Source organism: Uloborus diversus, chromosome 8 (assembly GCF_026930045.1).
Source record: "Uloborus diversus isolate 005 chromosome 8, Udiv.v.3.1, whole genome shotgun sequence".
Classification (NCBI taxonomy): Eukaryota; Metazoa; Arthropoda; class Arachnida; order Araneae; family Uloboridae; genus Uloborus; species Uloborus diversus.
The window spans coordinates 46,224,696-46,239,903 of NC_072738.1; the positions used below are offsets into that span (position 1 = coordinate 46,224,696).

A 15,208-nucleotide genomic window follows, 5' to 3' on the forward strand; every position below is an offset into this window, starting at 1 on the left:
GTTATTAATTAATTCTATAAACTTTCAAGAGGTATTTTTCTTTCGTAAAACTTGTTTATAAAATTTATTTTATTTTGCATTCTGATATTTGGCTCATGAGAGATATCAAGATTTTTAAGTAATAATTTGATTTTTTTTTACTGTCATTTTTCTCAAAGTAATTCCTAAATAAAAAAAGAGGTTTAATATTGTTAACAATTAATTCTATAAACTTTCAATAGGTATGGTTCTGTGGTGAAAATTTAAAATTCAAGCTTTTTTTTATTATTGATGCTTATTATTTCTCAATATTTATTTCTTAAATAAGAATCCCATGTTTTTAAAGATTTATTTTTCTTCCAGATGCATTCAGTGTGGATGCTGTCGTCCTAAAATATACTGCATGAAATGTTTTGCATCTTCTGTGATAAGATTTTATCGTTCTTGAACTCTCGATATGCTTACAGTCCTTTGCAAGATTAAATTGTTTCTAAACATATTGTCATCACATTTCATTGGAATCAACAATGTTTAGGATAATTCACTTCCATCTGATCGAGTTTTGTATTCAACAGTTTTTAATTGCTTGGTACATTCTGAAAGATAAAAAGGTAATTTTTTAATTTTGTTTCATTATTTGTTTCAGTGTTAATAAACATAAGGTATTTGTAATTAAAAGCATTGAATGCTTATTTTGCCTAATGTCTTCAACACAATATTTTCATTTTTCTAACGTGATTGCAGTGGAGCGCCACAAATCCACCAACGTCTGAAATCTGCACAGATTTTTTTTTTTTGCTAAGAATTTATTTTTTACTCTAATTTTACTTCAGACTATTATAATCCAAATCGCAATTATTTGCCCAAATAATTGTTTTCACCACTTAATTTGCTATTGTATGTTCCGTTTTATTATTGTGCATCATACGCACATGCCAAGTGATATAATAAAAAAAAAAATTTATTTTAAAAAATACGTTTGTAATTGCACTCAAAATGCTTTTTATTGTGTACTATTGAAGAAATAAGAAGTATCGTAAACCGAAAGCAGATGCTAAAAGATTGCTGCAAAGTTACAGCAAAACGCTAATATTTCGCGTTACATGTCACATCAAAGAAACACAAAAATACGAAGAATTCAGCATTAAAGCCTAATGCGGATGATTTTGGACATTTCAATTGAAAACAGATGCATTAACTATTGAAAATAAATACTGTGTTCTAATTTATCAGTAATGTTATAGTGCCTAGAAAAAGTAGTGTGCCGACCAGCGCTTTTTTCCCTGCGATTCTTGAAGACGAATTGTATGAAAACCGCTAGATGGCAGTGCAGTCGAGTTGCACGTTCAATTTCGCGGAGTTTACATTAGTAGACGCAGGATTTTGTTACAATTTAGTTCCGCATTTCTCTTTTTTACCTTTATTTCGTGAATATTTCATGAAACAGCGTTTAAGGCTTTTAATGGAGGCATCAAAGTTGAAAGTGGGTACAAAACATGTAAGGTAAAAATTACGCTTTTTAAAGCTCCAGCAGATGAAGAAAAACTAAAGTGGAACTCGTTAATTCCCAGGTTAGATAAAGTTTTTGATAAATATTGCTCAATTTGTGCTCTGCATTTCGAAAAACATTTTATTGAAATGCATTTTATGCATATTATAAATGGTGAGGAAGTTTTGATTCCTTGGGGAAAAACTTTTTTGAAAGATGAGGCAGTTCCGACAATTTTCCCAAATCTGCCAACATACTTTACTAAAAAATTACCAAAGAAAAGGTCCATCAGGAATTATGCAGTTAAGAAAAATGTTCCCTGTTTGAAAAGAATAAAAATTGATCTTTCCGCAGATGAAACTGAAATAACCACGTATAAATCTATTATAAATGAAATTGTTCATATTAATTTCCCTAACGAATATTGGGTTTGTATGAAATAAAAAAAAATCTCCAAATATTGTAGTTTTTGTATATAATGTTAATTATGTGGAAAATAATATTGACGATAAAAAGATCATTATTGAAGTAGACACAAAGACAAGGATGTTTTCAAAACAAAATTTTACACAATTGACTGAAAATTTGATACTTATATTTTAAGGCAAATGTATTATCAATCGAGATGGCTAAGGGCGCAGTTTGTTGTTGTTTTTAATGCCACTTGGGAGACTCAAGCCCCATTCATGTAGCCAGCATGAGTTTAAAGCAGAAAGGAGCTACTCCTGAGTCCCTAAATGAGAAAGAGCCCAACTTGGGCACGGTATATGGTAGCACCACCTCTACAGTTTATAAGTCTGGAGAATAGGTTGGAAATCTCCAGCAACGCTACGCCTGGTAACTGTTAGCGACCGACCATAAGACTTTTGGATAAACGGAATCAACAAGCACGTAAATTATATTAATTTTTTTTTTTTTTTGAATTTCAGCCTTTTAAAATCTGAATTTCTCTCCAATTGGCTATGTTCATTCGCTCTTCCCATGTTACAGTTCCACGTCATGATAATTTCGTAATTAACTCGTCCATCTTATGATAATTTTGCTCCAGAAACTATTCGTAAAATTGAAATTTAAAAAAAAAAATCGAATTTTCGAAAAATCGCTTTGAGGTGCACACTAGGGTGGGCCGAAATAAGCCGAAAAAAATTTTTTTTCGAAATCAATTTTTGGATAGCGCGCAAAAGTTGCGTGATGAGCTAGTTAGCACTCACAAAAAATTTCTTGGAAATTAAAAAATATCTAGCCGGCGCTATTTAACACCAAAAAACCAAAAAAAATGAGAAAAATGAATTTTTGTCGAAATTTTTTTTAAAATACTAAATTCCAAATATTTTGCTGGAATGCACCGGAAATGTTATATAATGAGCCAGTTCGAGCCCATAAAATGTTTCATTGATTTTAATGAGCATTTAACCGCTCCTTTCGGACATCAAAAAATTGGAGAAAAATGAAAAAATATTGAATTTTTTTAAAAATCATTGTGAAAATTATTTTTCAAAATTAAATCATAGACTAATTAATTAAATAGCACTATTAATCATAGTAATTATTATCACGCAATAATATCATATACATTTTCTAGAATTACATATAAAGATAGTAAAATTTTGAAAAAGAAATCTTCAAATTTGATTTATAATACTTCATGCATAATGAATATTATTTTTTGGAATAATATTGTCCCTTGTTATCAAATGATGGAAGTTCTTTCCTAGCTTGAAGTTTGGCACGAATGTATCCATCTTGTGCAGTTTCACCACGAACTTATATATTGCAGCTTCGGTTATTAGTTTCACACAACGTTTCACAGCTTCCGTGTGACAGGGAAATTTCTTGAAACAGCTGTAGGCTGTTCTTTGCGCATTTCTTTCGATTGTTGGTCTTTAAGATGCATTGTAAGAGGTGGCTCTGTTGCAACACAGTTTGCCCAATGAACTAAATCAACATAATCAATGGCTTCAAAATTGAGTTTAGGACGCTTAAAAAATCGTAACCATCCGAGCTCTTCGTCTTCTTCTTTCTGGAGTTCAGAATGCACCTAACAGCTAATTCCCGAATGTATTTTCTTGAGTCAAACAACATTGTCAACAGTAGCTGTTCAGGATGAGCGAAATATGCATTACTTGTTACATTATCCACTTTTCCAATAGCCATTTTTCTTACTGTCCTTTGATCAATTAGAAATTGTTTTTCTCTATCAGGGACTTTTGCTTTTTTTTCTGCAATTACACGAATATAAATCTGCGCATTTGCAGGCACAAACGTCAAAGTCGTAGCCTCTGCTTTAAATTTGCCTAGCTTTGATTGTAAAAGTTGCATCTTTATATTTTTAGCATTTTTTGTTGCGCTATTATATTTAGAATAATAAGATAAAATCATGGCGATCACTCTTCTTATCGAAACAAGGGGAAGGGAAGAACGCTCCCAAATATCAATAACTTTTTTTTTACAACTACAGCGGCCACACTTGCTGAAGATGGTTGCTTACTTCCTTCTCCCTTTACTTGCATCTTAGTGATTGGATAACATCTGACAATGTCCTCATATGTTGGAAGAAATAAAGCATCGGGAGGAGACAAATCTCTTCCAGGTCCAAATAGAAGACTACTTGTGCTTGCTCGCGTTACTTTCTTTTTCGCGCGTTTCTATACATAACAGTCGTGTTGTATACCAAAACAAAGATAATAATGCAATGACATTCGAAATGTCCAGCTACCGTTTAAAATACTTTAGAGGATTCACATTTTTTTAATACTCAAGGGCTCTATTTGCCAAACGTATATGAAATAGTTATAACATAATCTTAGGAATAATAGAAGCAGTTGAGCGCCGTTTATTATCCAGGAGAAACAATTGGAACCGAAGATTAAAAAATTAGCATCTTATGTAACTATTTTTTATTTGAGTGTGTGCATTTTTTAAAATTGGCGTACAAATGTCGCATAAAATTGATTGAATTTTCACTGTTTTTTTTCTAAGTAACGTATTGCGTAACATTTCAGTATTTACTTATTTTGAAACTACTTAATATTTTTTTTTTTTTCATTTTCCCCATGTGTCAGTCTTAAAGGAGCGTAGCTAAATATTCTACGAAATGTATCAAAGTCTTTGAGGATTTCAACTAATTCACTGACAGATACTTCTAATGTTTGCTGAAACTAGCTCCAAACTTTTATTTTTACCCCCTCCCCCCATTTTCTTTTTTTTTTTTTTTTTTGAAAAAAGTGCATTTTTGCCCTTTTTTTTCAGTTTTTCAAGGGCAAATAGCGTCGGCTAAATATTAAACAAATTTAGCGAAATTTTTTATGGGTAATAACGGGCCCATATAGCAACTTTTCCGCACTATCCAAAAACAGATTTCCAAAAAAAGTTTTTTCGGCCCACCTAGTGCACACCCCCGAGCTACAAACTAACTTTATCAAATTTCATGAAAATCAGGCGAACGGTTTAGGTGCTGTCCGCGTCACAGAGATCCAGACAGAAATTCGGACAAAGAGACTTTCAGCTTTATTATTAGTAGAGAAATGAGAGACGCGCAGTTATTGAAAACTTAGGGGCCATTCATTAATTATGTAAGGATGATTTTGGCAATTTTTGATCCCCCTCCCCCCATGTAAGGGTACGTAAGATTTTTCACACCCCCCCCCCTCCTATTCTTACGTAAGATTCCATTTTGTTTTTCAAAATGATAAAATAACAAATCTTGGAGTAGTTACATCACTGTAATCGTTATTAAATTCACATTATTAAATTAAACCTTTTGCGTAAAGAAATAGTTACTGAAAAGTTAGAATCTAAACTAAATGTTTTTTCGAATTTTTTTTTTTTTGTTTTTTTGTTTTGATGTAATATTAATTAAAAATAAAACATGCCATACACAATGCGACTCTTTTATTATATTTTACTCTATTCATTCTTTGTAAAACAAATAAAAAACATCTTATCCTAACACGTTTCTTACCTTCCAGACGCAAATGGAACGTAATCTCTGCCAAATCACTTGTTGACCGCTCAATTTCTAATGTGAAGTACCCCCCCCCCCCCTCCAAGGTACGTAGAGGCTTTTCCAACCCTCCTCCCCCTCAGGACCCTTACGTATTTAATGAATGGCCCCTTATATTCTACTATTTTCGTTGAAGATAAATTAGCATAGGGTAATTTTATATTCTTCAAAAAATAAATGAACACCCATGTAACAAATAGCACTTATTAAAGAATTTGTCTTTTGCGCAGAAATAAGTTCAATTCGAAAAACGGGGCTTTTAAACTGCAAAATCAGCATGCAATCGCTGATTTAAAACGAGTCTGAGGAGCATAACCTACTCCTCAAGCGCAGCGCCATCTTGGGTTTTCCTCAGATCTGACCTCACTTTTTCCGAATCGATCAACACACTACTCTTTCTAGGCACTATAGTAATGTACAGTTGAAGATTTACTTATTTAGTATGGCATACAGCTTTATTCAAAGCTAATAATAAAACTCAGTTTTCGGTGCTGCCTTTATGTAAGTGCAATTTGCGAAAATTATTAAATTCTTCTTACATAATTATGAGTATTTCTGCTTTTGTTTTTATCTTGTGAAATGAAATTTGAGGGTTTCTTTCATTGTAGAAATGAATGGAATGAGACCTGTTCATGCTGACCAGGTAGAGAAAAAGAAAAGAAATTACAAACTAATTATCGATCCTGCTCTTAGAAAAGGACCTGAAAAAGTTTACAGATATGAAGGAGTGGTGCCTGGAGTAAGTAGTAAAATATTTTTCTGTCCTATGAAAGCAAAGCTTATTTTCACTTTTACAGGGTGGCGACAGATCAGGGAAATCAGGGAGACCAGGGAAAAGTCAGGGAACTTTATTAATCAGGGAAAAGTCAGGGAAATATCAGGGAATTTTGAAACAATAACAAAAAATCAGGGAAAATTAATTTTAAGAAGAAAAAAAAATTTTTTTTTTGCTTTACAAAATTAAGTACTCTAATTCCCTACGCATTTTCCGCCAATTATCTGTTTAAAAAAAAAAGTAAAATTAATGAGGTGCGATTATACACTGCCGCATATTTGCATCTTTTTTCCTCAACGTCAAAGTATTGAATCTAAAATACTGCATTTTATACAAACATACAATGGATTTCAAACAGAGCAAAGAAAGAAAACCATTATCATTGGTAACGTAAATCAGGGAAATTTGGTGAACTTAATCAGGGAAAAGTCAGGGAACTTTTTTTCACAGTTCCTGTCGCCACCCTGTTTTATTTTTAAATATATTTCCTTTTCTATTTTTTGTTTCTTGAAATTGTTAAAATGATTCTTTTTTTCCCCTCTAACAAAACTAATTATGAAAATAACAGGAGAGGGGAGGGAGGTGGAGTATTTTAAATTTTCTATAAAAGAGTAACTTTATATTATAATTTATAAAAAATACTAGAAACTTAACTTAAAATTGTGATGTTTGAAGCAGCATTCATTATATATTTGCCAGGGCTGCGGAGTCAAAGGTAAAATGATCGATTATAGGAATTTTAGAGACTTCGACTCCTTTACCAAAAATCTGCCCGACTCTGACTCCAAAAGCACTGGCAGAGTTGCAGACTTTGAAGGAAAATGACAGGCTCCAACTACGACTCTTGAAATTTTAAGCCTTTGACTTCAGACTCCAACTCTTTTATCCCGAAATTAGTTCCAACTCAGACTCCTCAACCCTGATTTAAACCGTAAAAAATGTGTTCATAATATGTATGAAATCAAAACAAATGTACGAGGTGTGTTTTTTCAAGTAAGTCCTGTTTTGTTTTAGACACCTGTAGTTCGCATGGATAATGCAACAAAACACGTGCGTCGTGTATCGGCATGCCTTGGGAACAACTGTGCTCATTTTCAGCTCTGTAACTAACCTGTGCGGTTCTAATCTATGCTTTCATAGTGTTTAAGACTATCAAATTGCCTGCAGCATGTGAGGTTTGCTCAGTGTTCCTTTTTTTTTCAGCGAAGAATCTGTCTGCTGCAGAAATTCATCAATAAATTTGCCAAGATTTTGCTTCCCCTGAAGCCATCAAGTCGTCTGCAATCAAAGAAGGGCGACCAGAGCGCCCCTCATCATAGACATTGTCACAGCCATCTTTAAATTCTCTTTACCATTTACGCACTTTGCTTTCACTCATTACCTTTTCACCGTACACTTCGCAAATCTGTCGGTGAATTTCTGCATCAGACAGGTAGGTTCCTTGCTGACAAAAAGCGTATCACTGAGTGAACCAAACATAGTCTTAAACTTGATGAAAGCATAGAACAGACATATGTTAGCTACAGAGCTGAAAAAGAGCAAAGTTGTTCCCGAGGCATGCCGGTATGAGACACACATGTTCGTTGCGATATGCACACAATCTACCGGGGTCTAAAACAAAACGGACTTTAAAAATATGCCTTGTATATATTTTGGGATGATATAATACAGTAGAGTCTCAATCATTTGAATTGGGACCGATTGCCTTTAAATAATCATCATTTTTAGACAATCAAGAGTGCTTAAATTTCGAGATTATGCTCGTTATATTCTTATTATGTATGATTAAAAATGCTACAGCAAAATAAAAGTAAGTATATTTTAACGCACTAAAAATATGCATAGATACATGAATTTCAATTTTGTAGTGATTTATTAAAGATTTGAAATCAAGCTTGTGTTGCTGTAGTTACACAGCTGTCATTTTTTTTTTCTCTCTTTCACCGAGTTTCTTTAATAGTATAGGCTCAGCAGTGCACTCTCCAACTGATCCAAAATGTTGATACTTACTTGCTACGGTAATTAGTCAAATTCAGATTCAAAATAAAAAGGATGCTTAGAATGATTTGGAAATGCCAACACTAAAATAATATATAAAATCTATGACAACTGTGTGAAAGGTTTTTTCTTTTAAAAGATGTCAATCATATTTTTGTTATGCCCGTCATAGTCCAGTAAATGCTACTGATGACTGGGGGCTAATGCTGTAGAGTAAGTTACGGCAGTGTTGCAGTTGCTTTGTGTTCCAGCCACACCAAACAATTTTCGAAATACTCATATGCTTGAGTTGCTATTTTTGCCCTCTTTTATCATCTTTTTCCTGTGATGTAACCCTTTGAATGATCTTTGTGAAAAAAAATTTCAGAAGCTAACTGGAAACAAATTTTCTGCAACCTCTAATGACAGTTTCTGCTGAAAAATGAACTGCAGTTAACAAAGGGTCTCAGATTAAAGAAGTTTGTATACCTACCAACTGTTACCGTTAGGCATTAAATTTCCGCATTTTAGCCATTATTTTGCTTGTACATGCTATTTCCAATCTTTGATCCTTTTTTTTTCCAAAAAGCAAAAAATGAAAAGTTTTTGCATTTGAATCATGCTTTTTTAAGATCATTTTCTTTTATTAACACAGATTTTTGATCGATTGTGTTTTTTCAAATAGAACCGTCCAGGTTTGTACAGTTGTTGCACTCATGTTGTCATACTTGTATTTTTTCTGAACTTCTTCTTCAGTTGTTGAAGTTTCTAGCCTTGATTGAATATTGTATTTACATTTTCTTACTTGTTTTGCCATGGAATGGCTTAGCTGCAAACCCTTCCGATTCATTCTATGGACTCTCGAATTTTGATGCCTTTTCGTGCACTTCCTTATAAAGTAAATACCTCCCAGATTTTCATGAACCCCTCGAAATTCCTTGAAAAAAGGATTTTTTAGTAATTGTAATTTCGGGAAAGTCTCAACAGTAAAACAGTTACGATTACCAGAGCGAAAACTTTTCAAACACTAGTGTGGAAATAGTATACATTCTAGCATTTTTGAGATATGTTTATTTCATTTCCCTTCTTTTTTAAACTTTAAGTTCCCAATAAATACAGCAAATCATTCCATTTTTTTTTTTCCTGATTTCCCTTACTTTTACCTAAAGCTAGATAAAGTAGATGCGCGCACGCTGTGCGCGGATACATCCGCCGCGGAGTTGCACGTCGTCCGATAATCGTGATAAACACTAAGTTTATCCTAAGTACAATGTTATTATTTAATTATATGTATCTCATCATTTACAAACTAAAGCTATTTAATTGTAAACTTACTATGCATGTTAGCGTTGTTCGCGTTGTAATATCCTTTTCGCTTTGACAAGCGATTCTTCCCGCATACTTCAACTTCAGATGAAAACGTAAACAATGAGTGAATCTGTTTTCGCTTCCCGGCGAATTGAAGGTCAGATGACGTCACTTGTTCTCAGACATTCTAGAAGCTTTTTGCACACGTTTTTTCTGCACGTGTCGAACTTGAGATGACGTGTTATGCTAATTGGAAAAGCAGTATTTATACGCTCGTGCGATATGACTCTTTCTCTTTTTCACTTCTCGCATCTACGATAGATGTTTTAGTTTGCCAACTTGCAGTTTGCAGTTGGGGTTTTCGGCTCTTGGCTTTTCAGCCATCGAGATAGCCATTCAGTTTTTGAAATGGATTAATAGGAAGTTAGTTTTCTGATCGGTAGTTAGATGTGATCTAATAGATTCTACTAGAACTCGCCGAACTTAGTGTTCGCGATGCATTATTGAAATGTTAGTATTAGAGATCTCTATGAATAGAGATCATGAAAACCTCTTCAATGGAACATTCGGTAATACTTAATAGAATTAGTAAATAGATATAATAGGTCTACAAAGTTCATTATTATACTTTAATTTTGCGTATGGCTTTGAGTTATTGATTCTTCAAGTTACTTTATTATTTTCTCATTTTATCTTTTACAATTGTTAATTGTTTAATAAATCGTTGATATTTTAAAGGATGACTTTTCGTCACTTAATATAAGATTCTTCATGCAGCAGAAGATAAATTTCTATTTAATAGTTCGACTACTCCAATCGCGTATTACACTTTGCTAATTTAATAGCTTTGAATTATCATTATTCTTTGCAAAACTTGGGCTATTCTCTTTCTTGCTTTATGCTGGAGAATTATAGCCCATCAAATCGTAAAAGTTCTTAAATAAAAGATAAAGATTAGATCAATTGAAGATCAATTTGAAACGAAAAGAAGTAAAGACAATATCTTTACTTCTAATTCGTTTTAAATTAATATTGATATTATTTATTTAGATTGTAAAAATTATAACAAGATGTATATAGTACACCCGCGCGTTCGGTGGATGTATTCGTTGCTGTGCAGATACATTCGCTGCGTGCTCGCGCACCTTGCGATAATCGTTTAAATTCTTACTGCTTATTTCTAATTTGTTTTAATCTGATATTTTTAATTAGTTTGTAGAAATTATAAATAGATAGTATATACGCAAGCGCGTAAGGTGGATACATTCGCTGTGGGCACGCGCATCTCGCGATAATCGTTCAAGTTCTTACTTTTCACTTTTAATTTGTTTTAAATTGATATTATTTAATTAATTTGTAAAAAATACTAATAGATAGTATGTACGCAAGCGCGTAAGGCGAATATATTCGCTGCTGTGCGGATACATTCGTTGCGAGCACGCGCATCTCGGGACAATCATTCAGGTTCTCCTTCTTTACTTCTAATTTGTTTAAAATTAACATTGCTAATGTAAAACGTAGTATTCATAGCTAGATAATATATACTTAAAAGAAGCTTAGTTTTAAAATTTTGAAATTTAGCTTAGGTCTTTGCATCCATAGACTCACATAATTGACATGAAAATTAGTTCCTTGTAACCTCAAAGCATATACCTGCAAGTATTTATTTCTTATGATTATTTTTTTTTTTTTTTTTTTTGGAATCCGGACACCCTCCCCCCTCCCTGTTTTTTTTTTTTTTCTTTTTTGTACGTGATAGACAATGATTAGCTTGCAGATACTTTTGAGTTGCGTGCGCAGATACTTAATATTTTTATCTGACTCTGCTTTTACCTGCTGCAAGGGATGTTTATTATGACTTATTAGATAAAACAAACTTATGCTTCTTTTAAATTATTTTTTAAGCCAAAAAATTGTAGGTTTTTTTTGTTTTTTTTTATTTTTCAACTTGAAAAAAGAAATAATAGTAATAATGTCTAAGTTTTGGTCCTTGCTGGATTTTGAAATGTTCAATTTCAGCCCGATAAATTTCCAATACATGGAATCCCTACTTATATTTTAAAAATGCTGTTACATTGAAAGTTTTGTCATTAAATTTATTCATGCAAACTGTCCCTAATTTTTCTCATACCTCTCCGTAATTTTCATATTTTAATGTTGACAGCTATTGAAGACCCATTCACGCATGGCTGTTCCGTCATATTGAGTATTTATTTTAATTAATTTAATGTGCCTTTGTTGTTTTTTTTTTTTTTACCTCAAGTTAAAAAATCGGAATACGTACTTTTTTGAGTTTCTACTTACTTCCAACTGAAGTTAAATATTCTGTAGAACATAACCGTTTGATTTTGTTATTTTATTTCTAATGTAACATTTTAATTTCAGTTTGAGAACTGTTATCCTCCAGTTCAAGTCAGAGATCCACGTTCCAGACTTTCAACTCTATGGGCTAAAACTGAGCCTGCTGATCTCATTGTTCCCCGATTTAAGGTACTTTTCATACATTACTTTATATTGATTATTTTTCAATTAGTGTATCTTGATTCTTCAGCACAAACAGCATAATACTGTGATTCCTGTTGCAGATTTTTGCAAAAGTCTGCTGACAAAAACTTAATTGGGAGGGAAAATATGTATATGTTGCTGTTAAAGTTAATGTTGACAAAAGCTGGTGAATATCCACATTAACGTACCTATGACATCAGTGAAAGATCAAACACTTCAAATGAATCCCAGGTTAGGGGCCATTCATTTAAACGGTGAGGGTCCCGAGGGACAGGGGTGGTTAATAAAATCTCTACATACCCTTACTTTGGGGTGGGGGGACCATTTTTTCATAATATTTTCCGAGTCTATATTTTATGTTAGAAATTTGGCAAAGATTATATTTCATTTGTGCGTTTAAACTTTGGAAGGTAAAAAACTTATTAGGATGAGCTGAATGAATAGTGTAAAATATAATAAAAGAATCCCATTATGTATGTCATGTTTTTTTTTTTTAAATTAGTATTGGATTATATAATATATGTGAAAAATAAAGTTCTTTGATTTATGTCAAACTGACAGTTCTAGTAAAACTGATCCTTTCATAACAACATTTTATTATTTTGAAAAGCAAAATGGAATCTTACGTAAGAATAAGGAGGGAGGGGGAGTCAAAAAATTGTCAAAACCATTCTTACATAATTCATGAATGGCCTATTAAAGTCATAATTTCCCAATTTCGATCTTTCATGATAGCAGGGCTCCCAAATGGTTCGCTTTTCCCGCCAAAGTCCGTTTTTTAGGGTAAAGTCCGCTTTTTAACGTTTTAGTCCGTTTAGTCCGCTTTTATATTGTTTTTACTCAAAAATCAGATTTTAAAAATTTTCATTACATTAAAAGATATTGTGTGCTGACGTTTGTTACCCCCGAACACGCGGCCGCGGTGCCATCTTTCTATTGAACCTGACTTTCTGGTATTATTTCGCTTCAGATTGACGTCATTATTCCTCCTTCAACCGCTGTAACATGGAAATCTAGCAAATGGAGAGGTTTGGAGGAGGAGTTATAACGTCAAATCAAAGCATTTTGCTACCGAAATTTCTCACAATTTCGTACGCCCTTGAAAAAAACCTTGAAAAAAATCAAACATGTTTCATCAGTGCAATTTTCTGAACTTGTGTTCGATATGTAGCATCGCGAAAAATTACTTCCTGCGTTTGCGAGTTCAATCTTTTTGCATCTTGTTAATATTTTGATGTTTTTGACAGTCAGAAGTTATTTTAACATTCATTAACATAGTTTATTTTATTTTATGTTTAATTCCGATAAATATTAAACTACTTTTTTTTCGAAACCATGGTAACATCAAACTATCTTGGACTTCGCCGAAAATTGCTTGCTGGGTTTTGAGATTTTAATCTCTTTGCATCTTGTAAATATTTTGATATTTTTGGCAATCGGAAGTTATTTTGACATTATACCTCCTTAGATTAGCTTATTTTTTGGTTAATTTTAATAGACAATTAACTTTTTTATTTTTGAAACCATAGTAACATTGAACATTCTCGCACTTCGCGGAAAGTGCTTGTCGTGTTTGAGATTTCAATCTTTTTGCATCTTGTAAATAATTTGATATTTTTGTCAATCGGAAGTTATTTTGACACACTCCATAATAGATTGGCTTATTTTTTGTTTAATTTTAATAGATAATAAACTGCTTTTTTTTTCAAAACCATGGCAACATTGAACTTACTCGCACTTCGCGGAAAATTGCTTGTCGTGTTTGAGATTTCAATCTTTTTGCGTCTTGTTAATATTTTGATATTTTTGGCAGTCCGAAGTTATTTTGACATACACCACCATAGATTTGCCTTATTTTTTGATTAATTTTAATAGATAATGAACTTTCTTATTTTTGGAACCATAGCAGCATTGCACAAACTCAAACTTCACGAAGAATTGCTTGTCGTGTTTGAGATTTCAATCTTTTTGCGTCTTGTTAATATTTTGATATTTTTGGCAGTCCGAAGTTATTTTGACATACACCACCATAGATTAGCTTACTTTTTGTTTAATTTTAATAGATAATAAACTTTCTTATTTTTGGAACCATAGCAGCATTGGACTTTCCTGAACTTCGCGAAGAATTGCTTCTTGTGTTTAAGATTTCAACCTTTTTGCATCTTGTACATATTTTGATATTTTGCGCAATCAAATGTTATTTTCACATATGCTATCCTTGACTAAAATTGAACACATTTTATGTTCAATTTTAGTCATGTTTAGTTTTAGAGAATATTTGTTTTGGAATTATGCCAACAGTGAACATACTTCGCGAAAATTTGATTCTTGTGTTCAATATTTCAATCCTTTTGTATCTTGTAATTATTTTTATATTTTTGAAAATTGGAAGCTGTTTTGACAAGTGCTACCTCAAATTATATTATTTTATTTAAAAACTAAAACTTTGTATCCTTATTTTTTTTAAAATACTCATAATGAGGATTTTCAATTTGAAAATATCTCTATGAATCTGAAATTACACATTTATTTATTACATTAAGTTATCCAGTAAAAGCAGACTCAAGTTTACATTCAGTGTATTTATTGCTTGAGCAGCATTTGTATATTTTTGGGTGTGGTGACTTTAATAAAAAAATTTCTTTCTCACTAATTTTTATATATACATGAAGACATTACAATATTTTTTGCTTGTTTAATGACTAATACATACATATGAAGAAATGATTTGGATACTTAGCATACTGAATAAATGATTTGCAATCCTCTAATATTTTTGAACTTACTTAGTAGCGTAGCCAGAAATTACCTCCTGCTTTGGTGTTTGGTCATAAATTCTCATATGTATATAAACTTACCATATTTAGGCTGGAAATATGTGTAAAAACCAATGGAGGGGACCTCCTGGCCTCTAAACTATATCTTCTTGTCTTGTGGTATCTTATATCAAAATGAATTTTCTTTAAACTGATTATGTGAAAAATTTTGCAAACTACTATGTGCTATGATGTTTACTGTAATAACTGTATCTAAAAAGTCTTTATTAGGTATGCACTAATTCATCGGTCACTTAAGTGATTATTTTTAATTAGCCAGCTTTTACCTGTTAATTAGTAGAAAATTTATTTTTACAATTAAAGTTACTCTGTAAGATGGTTAGTTACATGCTTGC

General features: G+C 32.3%; 1 protein-coding gene across 1 annotated transcript in view; it reads left to right on the forward strand.

The window, feature by feature from the left end:
• LOC129228722 (histone-lysine N-methyltransferase SETD1-like) overlaps window positions 1-15,208 on the forward strand; it is a 71,209-nt gene that overhangs the window by 7,121 nt on the left and 48,880 nt on the right. The window contains exons 3-5 of the mRNA XM_054863407.1: window positions 343-590; window positions 6,080-6,210; window positions 11,917-12,021. Of these exons, the coding sequence (XP_054719382.1) occupies window positions 6,082-6,210; window positions 11,917-12,021 (234 nt within the window). The 5' untranslated portion in view covers window positions 343-590; window positions 6,080-6,081. The remainder of the gene's footprint in view (window positions 1-342; window positions 591-6,079; window positions 6,211-11,916; window positions 12,022-15,208) is intronic.